Source organism: Phaethon aethereus (genome assembly GCF_964289735.1).
Source record: "Phaethon aethereus genome assembly, chromosome: 9".
Taxonomy (NCBI): domain Eukaryota; kingdom Metazoa; phylum Chordata; class Aves; order Phaethontiformes; family Phaethontidae; genus Phaethon; species Phaethon aethereus.
The window spans coordinates 9,599,719-9,610,642 of record NC_138585.1 but is presented as its reverse complement, the minus strand read 5'-3'; the positions used below and the strand labels follow the sequence as shown (position 1 = coordinate 9,610,642).

The 10,924-nt window shown below is 51.3% G+C and overlaps 1 protein-coding gene across 1 annotated transcript; it reads left to right on the top strand.

Annotated features, from left to right (window-relative positions):
• Positions 1-203: 203 nt before the first annotated feature.
• FAM124B (family with sequence similarity 124 member B) lies at positions 204-4,990 on the top strand. Its single transcript, XM_082003512.1, has 2 exons — positions 204-1,063; positions 4,312-4,990. Exons 1-2 carry the CDS (start codon positions 335-337, stop codon positions 4,942-4,944), a joined length of 1,362 nt encoding a protein of 453 aa, XP_081859638.1. The 5' UTR covers positions 204-334; the 3' UTR covers positions 4,945-4,990.
• The last annotated feature ends 5,934 nt before the right edge of the window (positions 4,991-10,924 follow it).

The following is a 10,924-nucleotide window of genomic DNA, read 5'->3' as shown; positions in this document are numbered from 1 at the left end:
GTAGGATGCGGAGGTGTTTCTGGACACGTCGGTCGTGTGCACACAGTGACCAGAGCTCAAGTCTTGGGATGAGAAAATGAGCCTTCAGCTGAGCTCTGCTGCGGTGTGAGTGGCCTGGGACCGGTCACATAATGCCTTGTCACTCTTCGCCTGCCTCCTCGCGTACGTTAACAGCGCATACCTGCGTATTTCGTTGGGTTGTTGCAGAGGCTGTAGAAGACTAAATGAACTCTGTCGAAGTCTTAGAGCACACCCCTCGTGTTACTGAGGAGAGGAGGAGGAGAGGGAAGGCACCAATTTTGTCTGTTTTTATTTTTTGTCAGGAACCTTTGCAATGGATGATCGAGCAGACTCTCTGATGACTGTGCATCTTCTCGCCAATTTTGGACATTCATTGCTTCTACAGCAAACTCTGGATCGGCTTTTGGAGTGGATCTGCCCAGACATTCGCCTTTTCCTGGTGTCCGAGCGAGTTACTCCATTGAAATACTATGAGAGATATCGTAAGAGAAGCTACGGCTTTCCAGGAATATCTGTTCTCCTTTTTCTGCACGAGGACTTGGGAGAAGAACGGATTTTCCAGGTCCACGAGCAATTCCAGCGTCCGCCCTGGCACTACCAGTGTGCCCAGATTGCCAATGGGCAAAGCCGCCGCTATGCCCCAGCTCTCCAGGACTTCTATGGCCTGGATGACCAGATGCCTGTGTGGGGCATCAGGCGGGTGCACTGTGGCCCCGAAATCCTGCGTGTCACCCTCTACTGCAGTTTCGATAACTATGAGGATGCAGTGAGACTCTACGAGATGATCCTACAGAAAGAAGCAACTATGCAGAAAAGTAACTTCTGTGTCTTTGTGTTGTACGCAACCCAAACTGTTGCCGTGCAGCTCTGCTTGAAGCAGCTGCCCATCGGGGTGGCTGCTGAGCCGAAGGGGTCATCAGCCTTGCAGTTCAAGGTGCAAGAAATCGGGCAGCTGGTGCCTCTCCTGCCTAACCCATGTATTCCTATCAGTAGCACCAGGTGGCAAACACAAGACTACGAAGGAAATACAATTCTGCTTCAGGTATGTGTCTGTGGTGCTCTGAGAGGAGGTTTTCCATTTTATTTTTTTCCAAGGAAAGGAGGACTGGTTCAAAATAGAAATTAAGGTTTTGCTTGTTCATGTTTTCTCTTTAATTTGTGAACGTAGTAATCTGTATCTGCCAGTGCTGTGATGCTGTTGATAAATCTAAGCACTGATCCTTGGAATGTTTTTATATTGTTAAATTAACATCGTTATTGCTTGCCTGAAATGGAAAGTATTAATGCTTTTTTGAGCAGGCTCATGTAACATCTTCCCTTCCCTGCCTGAATTAAATGATCATAGCAGCCTATTCTTTTTCTAAGCCATTACATTATAAATGTTTTTGAAAGCAGATCTTTCATCATCCAAAACCTGATCTATTTTAAGTATAGCATTGGTACAACATCACCTGCAATAGATTTTGTGAGCTCTTTGAGTGAGTTGCAGTTGGGTAGAATTGCCAAAGAAATGTGTCATAGGAAATCTCTGCCTTTTCTGTTCAAGTGTGCGGTCCAGAGGTTCTATGAATACAAATAAATATAAAATGACAAAAAAGGCTGTGCTGAGATGATAAGTAGTGGGAATTATACGTGTGAGCAGGAGGGTAGTTTAGCTTAGGTCCCTTCCTAATTACTCTGTGGGTCTTCCTGCTGTAGATACAAGGTCTTTAAGCTGACAGATAGACATGAATTCCCTGGTAGGAAATTGGGAAGCTTTTTTGGGGTGTAGCTGTGCTGCAGTGCGCTCCTGGCAAAGGAAGCTGTAGTCCATTCGAACTTGAGGACGCGTATCTTGTGTCCGTGCTCCACGCAGCACGCTGACAGCCTAGCAGGCAGCGCTTTATTCTGCAGCTCTTCGGTTCATACTGTAAATCTTTATTCTAAGAACCTGCAGATCATTTATTCCCTGCCCCCCCTCATCCTTCTGCCTTGTTGCAAACCAAATCCAAGGGGCTGCTCATGGACTGCCACCCACATGGAGTTGTCATTCCCCCCTGAGTCTGCAAGAACTCTTTTCTTGGCTTTGTTGGGGAAGAGAGAGCCCAAGCCACCTAGTTTGATAAAGAAGTAAATAAAACACATCCTCTCCCTTTTTTGCTGAAGTTGCTCACAAATTACTGTTCTATTCCATGTCCTTACTCTGAGTGTTTACAGGAGATCCCTGTTGCTCAAATTTTACGTGTTTAGCCCTAAGACTCAAGTAGGAGTCTTAGGTGGGAGAGTAGGACCATCTCCCCGTGTAAATAAAGACGTGAAATGTGTTTCTAGTCTTGCAGAGGACTGGTGAGGCGGGTGCCTTGCTCTGGGCTGGTGTCCACAGGGGTGGCATGCTCCACAGGAACAAATGGGACATGCTTAGGATGTCCTGGTCCTATTGGCCTTGTTGGTCTGATGGGTATCTCCTCCCTGGGTTAGTGTTGGTCCATGTGTTGCTCAGTTGTCAAAGGAATGCTGTTTGATCCAGAGCTTCTTCCCAGCTGTCCTGATTTCAGCTGGGATAGAGTTAATTTTCTTCCTGATAGCTGATATAGAGCTGTGTTTTGGATTTAGGGTGAGAATAATGTTGGTAACACACTGATGTTTTCAGTTGTTGCTAAGCAGTCAAGGACTTTCAGTTTCCCATGCTCCGGACTGCCAGCGGGAAGAGGGGGGTGCACGGGGAGCTGGGAGGGGACACAGCTGGGACAGCTGGCCCAGGCTGGCCAAAGGGATATTCCCTACCATATGACGTCATGCCCAGTACATAAACTGGGGGAGTTGGCTGGGGAGGGACCGCCGCTCGGGGACTAACTGGGCATCGGCCAGCGGGTGGTGAGCACTTGTGCTATGCATCACTTGCTTTGTATATTCTTTTACTGTTATTATCATCATTATCATTATCAGTATTATTATTTCCCCCCCCCGTCCTATTAAGCTGTCTTTATCTCAACCCACGAGTTCTACCCTTCTTCTTTTCCGATTCTCTCCCTCATCCCGGGGGCCAGGGTGAGTGAAAGGCTGTGTTGTGGTTTGACCCGGCAGGTAGCTAAAACAACAACAGCTTCCTGAACAACTTTCTTTCCAAAAACAGCTGGTCAGGATTTGCAGATGTGAAGGAGCTCCGGGGGATCTGATGCCACCAAGAAGGTTCGGGGACAGGCAGAGCTATTTGTGTGTGCTCTGTTTAGGTCACCTGCAGCAAATCTGTTGTGGGTGTGCACTAGTCCTGAGAGCCCTCGGAAAGCTGCCCACACGCACCACAGCATCAGAAAAATCCCAAGCTGAGATGTAAGAGCTTGATAAATACTACGTGGTGATTGACTTTTTTTGTCTGGACTGGGTTCAGCCACAGCTGGCTGTCCACAGCTGGCTGTAGGAGTCTGCCTTGGCAGGAACAGCGAGAGGACAAGTGCACGTGTTACACCCCACCAGTACACTCCAGAGCTGCCCATTTTAAACTTGAGGGTCTTCTGAAGCCAGCTGTGGTAACTTGCAGTGACTCTCCAAGTGTTTAGTCTCCCCCTGAATCCATGCAAACTTTTTGTGTCCACAAGATACTTTGGCAGGGACTTCCCCAGGCCTACTGCCACCTTCCTTTAACTGAAACATGGCTTCATGTGATGGCCTCTGCTTCCTGCATTGCAAATGGCAGGGAGTGGACAATACGAATCTGTTTCTCCAGGTGGCTTGTGGTGTCCTAGCCTTTTATCCTCTCCCTCCCAAACTGGTTTCTGTTTTTCTTGCCAGGCTTAAAATCCCCAGCACACATGATTGTTCCTTTACCGTACTTGCAATTACCCTTGTTGTCCATTTCTGAGCATTTCCAGCTCGAACCATACTCTGCTGCAGGTGAGAGACAGGCACCATGGTCCAGCTCTGGGACCAGAGCTGCACTGTGCGTAACAGTGCTCTCCATTTTGTTTGGAATAATTCTTAAGATTTCATTTGCTTTCTAGATTGCCAGGCACCGAACCGCTAACACGGTGCGGTCTGTCAGAGAAATGAAGGCCCTGGGTTACGGTCAACTCACAGCCTAGCATTTTGTCTGTGAAGCCAGGATTGTTTTTCCCCATGTGCATCACATTATCTACATTAAGTTTCATCTGCCGTCGCTCAGGCTTGTAAGACTCCCGTGCTGTTCTCTGGTGGGGCTCTGACTGACTGACGCTGCAGGTGACTTTCAGCACAGTGAGGCTGGGTGAGAGCATCATCACTTGGTCAAGCGAGAACAAGATGTTAATGGGATTCTCTCCAAATTTTCTTCAACAGGTTCAAGACAGCTCAAAGCCCCTTAAAACAAATGTTGGGCTTTCCCATCAGCATAATAATGCAGGCAGTGAAAAAACCCTGCAGGACTCTGCCCCATCCCCTCTCCATGTAAAGTGGGTTAATCCTGGGCAGAGAAGCCAGCAGGTCAGAGCCCCGAAGGGTAAAACAAAGGCTGACCGAAGCGAAGCCCTTACTCCTGCGCAAGTCGGCGGTGACCTCCAAAGGCACTTCTGCTCTTCTCGCAGTGGTCTGGCGGCCCCGTCGTGGTGGGATGCCATCTCCCTCCGCAGACAGGCGAGCAGCAAGCTGCAGGCATCGCTCCGGGAGAGCCGCGTTCGTCAGCAGGCAGCCGAGACTAACGTCGACACGGGGCTCGCCGTGGCGAATCCTGCGAGCGGCCGCTGCCCGCTGAGCCGCTTCTCCAGGGACCTGCGGAGCAGCCTCCTCCAGCCGCCAGCACCCACGGATGGGGCCAGCAGCGCCGTGCCCTCCCAGGACAGGACCCAGCCGCCCTTTGCTGCAGCCAGGAGGAGTAAAGGAGCAGGGCAAAGAGCTTCGGGCTTCCACTCGCAAGCGCTGCGAGCCAGCCCTGTAAACGGAGCGGAGGATGAGGAGGAGGAGTTCTTTATATGACTGAAAACAAACATGCCAGAAAAACTCATCATTTCCAAGTGGCAGCGGAGTGCTTTTGTGTGTATTGTGCCGCCGCGTGCTGTGGCTACTGATGCTCAGCTTACCTCTGTAGCTGTTGACAACATTTCAGCTCACAGAGGTAGATGCTTACTTTCCATGGAGCGAGGCTAAGGAGGCTGCAGGCGAAGCAGGAAAAATAACACTGTATTTACAGAAAGGTTTATTTTTTTTCATGCAGAATACATTGGAGGATTATTGTGCAATGAATAGGAATAAGCCATGTGACTCCTAGAGTTAAAACTCCTAGAGCTCCTAAGATGCTAAAAACCAGCCAGTGACATCTTCAGATGGGGTTAGAAGGTGCAGTTTGCCTAAGCTGCCCAAGCAGCTGGATGCCGCCAGCCACAGGGGCTCATCATCCCTTGTCGGGATGTATTGGAGCAAGGTAGTGGCATGGTCACAGTGGTTACACCGATTTTCCTCTGCGTTCCTTCTCGCTTCCCCTGTTGTTGGTATTTAAAAGCTACCAATGTTGTCAATTTTATGCAAGGTGCAAAACATAAACATTTAAAAAAATGTTCTTTGAAAATATTTTTGAAGAAAAAAAATACTAGAGACCCGTTTTCCCCAAATTAGCACAGTACAAGCAAGAAGCAAACACTTCCAGAGAATAGTTTGTGCTATGTTTGTGCTCCAGTAAAGACCTGCTGTTGCCTGTTCATATGATACTTAACAAAATAAACCCAGCAACAGGCGAGGCTTTGTTAGACCAGTGTGCATTTATCAGCAGGCAATCCTAATTGGATTCTAATTAAAAGAAGACAAGAGAAGTTGAGAGTCTTGGAGGGAACTGCTGAATGCTGGAGAGTATAAAGGACAGGAGAAAAGTAGTAATGTTTCAGCAACAGATGCTGAAATAACTCCCATATTGATCAGCAGTTTTCTTGAGTAGGATTAAGGAAATCTCAAAGGGAAAGAGATGGAAAGGGTGTGACAGAGAAATGAAATTATTAAAAGAAAAGCCAAATCTGATCATACTTACCTTCCAAACAGCACAGCAAAGAGGTATTTTCTCCTTAACTGTATCTGAAACCTGATCTACATAAAAGTGTGGATTTGTATGGAGAGTGCCTTCTCATTGCTGCTGCTTTGTTCATAACTTATGTTTGACAGGCGATGGCTTCTCGCGGCCCGAGGAAAGGCAGAGGGTGATGGGCAGCAGCACAGCCTTCCTGGAGAGGGTCTGCACAGTTTTATGGGTGTTCAACGCTTGTACGCGTGCCAGCTGAAGACAGCCCGTGCTGCGCGAGCTTCGTTACCCGGCAAAGTCCACAGCCACCCCTCCACTCCTCTGCGGGTGCTGGGCTGAGCAGCCCGGCGGGACGCAAGAGCGGTGCCGTTGCCGGGTGTTAGCTCAGGCTCAGGGACGTCTGAGGGCGCAGCCGAGCTGGTGTGAAGAGCTGTGGGTGGGAGTAGGGCAGACCCTGCTCCGCGCCCTCGCAGCCGGTGATGCTCACGCACCCTGCGATTCAGGGACCGACACCTGCAGAAAGCTGAACGGGACACTTATTTCACTGGGTGCTTACAAACACCCCCATGTTTTCATAAACTCTGTGAAATTGTGGACTTCTTAATAAATCGTACTGTGATATTTTACATCTATGAGGGTGATTACTTAATCTTACCTAGCATGCTAGAAACTTAGCCAGTGCTATTTCAGAGTCGGACCAAATGTTTGGTCAACTAGGAAAGCAGTGAAGAGGAGAGCTTGCGGGCAGGTTAGCTCTCGGGGTTCGCTGCGGTGTGTGCCAGGGCGGGCTGGGAGGGCTCAGGAGAGAGGAGGGGGATCAGGATTAGGGCAGCGGTCTATAAACACAGGGTTACAGCCCTGGCAGTGGGCTCGGATGGGATAGTCATGAACCCAGGAGTAAAGCCAGGAGTGGGATTCCTGGAAGAAATGGCTTTAAAGAGAGACTTCATGGCTGCCACTCTACTCTCTCATGCCAAAGGTGCTTGAGTGTGACTATTTAGCATAATCTCGTTTTACCGAAGAGAAAGAGGGTGCTTAAGAGGTAGAAGGTCAGTATCTAGCATGGGGGAGAAGCTCCGTCATTTAAAACAAGAGAAGAAAATTATACATGACGTTCACCTGCCTGCAATAGATCATAGAAGAGAAGGACTTCAAGTCAAAGGAAAACTGCTCTGAAAATATCGCTTGTAAGAGTGAGTCTATAAAATCTGTGCATTTTAAGAGCCAGAATACATCTAGCCTTAATGCTGTACTACACAGGTAGCTGTTGGGTCAGCGGGCGCAGTTTCTCTCTGGATGGATTCAGTAGTGGAAGAAGATTCACATTTTCCGTAGACTGTTAATATCTCTGCAACCTTTATTTTACATTTCTTCTTTGCAAACTGTGCCATTTCTTTCAGGTTTTTAAAAAAAGGCTTATACGAGAGCGTGCAGGTTGACAGGGGTCTTCTGAAGCTCTGTGCCCCAAACAACATGTGAGGAGCTCACAGGTAAGCACCCAGACCTGGCGGCCTCTTGAGAATGGGCAGATGTGCGAGGTGTGTGTGGCTGGCAAGGCTGGCAGCGGGCTGAGCCCGGCACGTCTCTCCCGCAGTTCCCTTCCCAGCAAAGCACGCAGGGGAAAACGGTCTTGGTGGAAAACTGAAGAGAATTTTGGAAAGTTATGCCTAGAGGTGTGATGGCATTGCAACCCTGAACGAAGGGAAATGAGGTGTGTTGGTTGTGGGTTTTTTTTACCACTTGTATGTGTCATGCTTGATATAAATGATTTAGTCTTGTGGAAATGGTTCTGACCTAGCTGTGACCATCAGGGGTGATGATGGATACCGAGCTGCCGATTCCTCTGATGGACACCTTGATGGACAGCAGCCAAGGTGGTCCCACTTTTAATTTCAGTTTTGAGATGGGCACTTTTTGAGGGTGGTGGGCATCCTGCATTGCGCCAGTCGGTCTGTCGGGCGGCGTCACACCCGGGGGCAGGCGCACGACCCTGGGACTCCCGTGAGCCGTGCTGCTGGGGACCCCATCCCCGGGAGGGAGCAGAGGTGCTGCCGTGGCTGCGCTCACAAGGGATGATGGTGAACAGACGCCGGCCAAAGGGAGAGGCGCCGCTGCTGGGCCGGTGCGCAGCCTGGGCGGCACAGGGGAGCGGGCTGTTCTTGCGGGAGCAGGGCGTGCGCCGAGCGCGGGAGCCGCTGGCAGCGGCCGTCGGGCGAAGCAGGCGAGCGAGCTCTGGAGTCGCCTCACCCCAACCTGCGGAGGCAGCTGCTGCCGCTTTTGTTGTTTTAGCCCCTGGCTGCAGGAGCGGTGCCTTTGCTCTCCTCCGCAGCAAGCACGGTGGTGTTCGAGGGGTGAATTGCCGGGGAGGAGTGGGAGCGCTCCCCCATGCCTGGATACGGGCATAGAGGCTGGGGGGCTCCACCTGCGCCCCGTGCCTGGCACCCTGCCGCGGTGCAGGCGGGCACCCGGGCAACCTGGCCTTGGCTCGCGGCCACTGGAGTCGGCTGTGACGCCGCAGGCTTGGCCGCGTGAATTAAGAAGTTGGCAAGCTTGATTCTTTTGGGGAAGCAAATACTGAATGCACTCTTCTTTCCTGAGTTTTGGGCCAAATTCAGCTTTCTTGAATGCCTTGGTAAATCCTGAGGCAGTCCAGCCAGCGCAGCCAAGCTTTCCAGATTTACACCGGTGGGTCTGGGGTGGGAGTTTTTCTTCTCTCAGCTCAGGCAGGATCTTCATCTGTGGTGGTGCTGTGCTCTGTGCGCAGGACAGGCAAAGCTTCGCAGCCGCTTGGTGGAGGAAAAAATGTTGCGTCTATCAGAAATCCTGCATTTGTAACAGGGACACAAACCAGAAATTGTCTCTTCAGCCGGAGATGAGAGCGGCAGCTCCAGCTCCTCCATGGGCTGCGCCGCGGCGTGCTCCGGGCGCCTCCGCACAGCGCACCCGCAGCCCGGGCACCGGGCCTCTGTTGCCGCAGATCGCGTGGGAAGAGTGCAGAGTGGCTGACCGACGGGTCCCCACGTAGCTGCAGCAGTAATGTACGTTTTCCTCTCTTGCCTCCCTGCTGCATTACTTGAGTCAGTTAGGTGCCCTGTCCCCTCACCTCTTGGTATTTCCAGAGTTTGCCAGTTCCCCTCTTTTTTTCTTTTTTTTTTTTTTAATTATTATTATTCTTTTGTTTGTGTATCTGTTTTTGTGTAGCCCGGCTGCCGTGGCTGAGCTGCCCGTCCGGGGGCTGCGCTGGGTCGGGTCCCGGGGGTGTGGGGCTGTAGGGCTGGGGTCCGGGGCCCCCCATCCCTGATGCACCAGCGCCTGCTGGTCCCCCCAAACCGCACCTTCCCTCCTGCCAGCCCCGAGCCCATGGGAGCCGCCTGCCCCGGGAACAGCAGCGGCGAGACGCGGACTGCAGGCAGGCCACCGACACGATCAGAGTTCAGGGCCTTCGTTAGCCAGAAGGCTCGCCAGGACCTTTCGTTTGTCCTTAGGGAGGTGAAAACTCATTTTTCCTTCACTCTCGTGGGCCCCGATCCAGTGAGCGCAGGCTGCGCATCCCTGCCTTGGGATGCTGCTCGCTAGCAGGCAGCGGGGTTTGGCGGCAGGAGCTCCCCGGGGACGGGGATGGGGGGGATGAACAGGAATGACCCGAGTGCCCCACCTGGGCCTCGGTGAGAAACCTGGAGGGGGTACGGTGCATTCCCGTCCAGCTGAGCGCCGATCTGGCCAGGGGCTTTCTCCCAGCGCGAGGCTGGTTCATCGCTGCGGAGGTGCTCCGCTGCCTTGTAACCCCTGCGGCCAAACGCGCAGCGGAGGGAAAAAACAACCAGAAGGAACAAAATGTCTGCTAAAAGACCTGCCTGACACCTGCAGTATATTCCTCAGGTGATAACTCATAGTCAGGCCCTCTTCTGCCAAAGGCTTTGGGAGCAAGTGGTGTCCTGGATCTGTCCCCTTCTCAGCATCAGGTGTTCCCCATCAGCTTTATTTCCAGGAAGAGCTGCTCGGTTTCAGTGCCGTATCTTGAGCTGAACACCCCAAATCCTTCGTACCTCATTGAAAAGAAATGCCAGAGGTATTTCCCTGCCCCCAAAACATAACAGTAGTTATATAGAATAACAAAATACACCTGTCACTAATTAGTGATTTCTTTCCTGCTCCCACGTAGTGGGTTTCATTAAGCACAGAGGATGCACCTGACCCAGGATTAAAGATTCAGTTATCTCTCTTATGGGAGAAACAGGGGTCACAGCCAGGTTTAGGAGGGTGCCTGGAGGGAAAAATCGATGTGCTGGGTAGTGGTCAGTAGGGGTCTGTGGTCCTGGGCAGTGATACTTCCACTGAATTTCTCAACCTTCTCCTTCAGCAGGCTTCTCCCGACGCCACAACTGCATTGCAGTTTGCTGTGCTGCTCTTCTAACGTTTAACTCTCATCGTTTGAGAGAGGTTTTGAGAGGCTTCCATCTCCCGTGGAGCACTTGCATTAATATTCCAGTTCAGGATCTCAGTTCTGCTGCTGATTACAGGCAAGGACAGATCTGATTCCTATTAGCGTGAATTAATATTCTTTAAGAGCCCCAAACGCTTTCTTCTCCCCTATCACCCTTCTTCAGGCACTGGCAGCCCAGCTATGCCGGGAGGTGATTAGGTTTGTAAATTTGTTCCTGCAGACGCTCGCTGACACCATTAGTTTTCCCATCTCACTCGTGCAGCCGAAACTGTGACAGCCTCCCTTCTTTAATTGGGATCGTCTCGAGTTGCGTCTCGGCACCAGAAGGAGCCTTGTAGCGAGCAGGGCTGGAGCAGGAGCCGCTGGGGCTTTTAGCTGTCACAGCTGGTGAAAGATTGATCCTCGCTTTCCAAAACTTGAGGGTAGGATGAGAGATGCCCTGGCAACTGACTGGGGGCAGGAAGATGTCCCTCTCCTGCCGGCATAGCTGGGATTCGGTGCCTCGG

Coding starts and splice junctions, on each gene's coding strand:
- FAM124B (XM_082003512.1), top strand. CDS start 335: ATGGATGATCGAGCAGACTCTCTGATGACTGTGCATCTTCTCGCCAAT. Junction 1,064..4,311: donor GAAATACAATTCTGCTTCAG/GTATGTGTCTGT, acceptor TTTCTTCAACAG/GTTCAAGACAGCTCAAAGCC.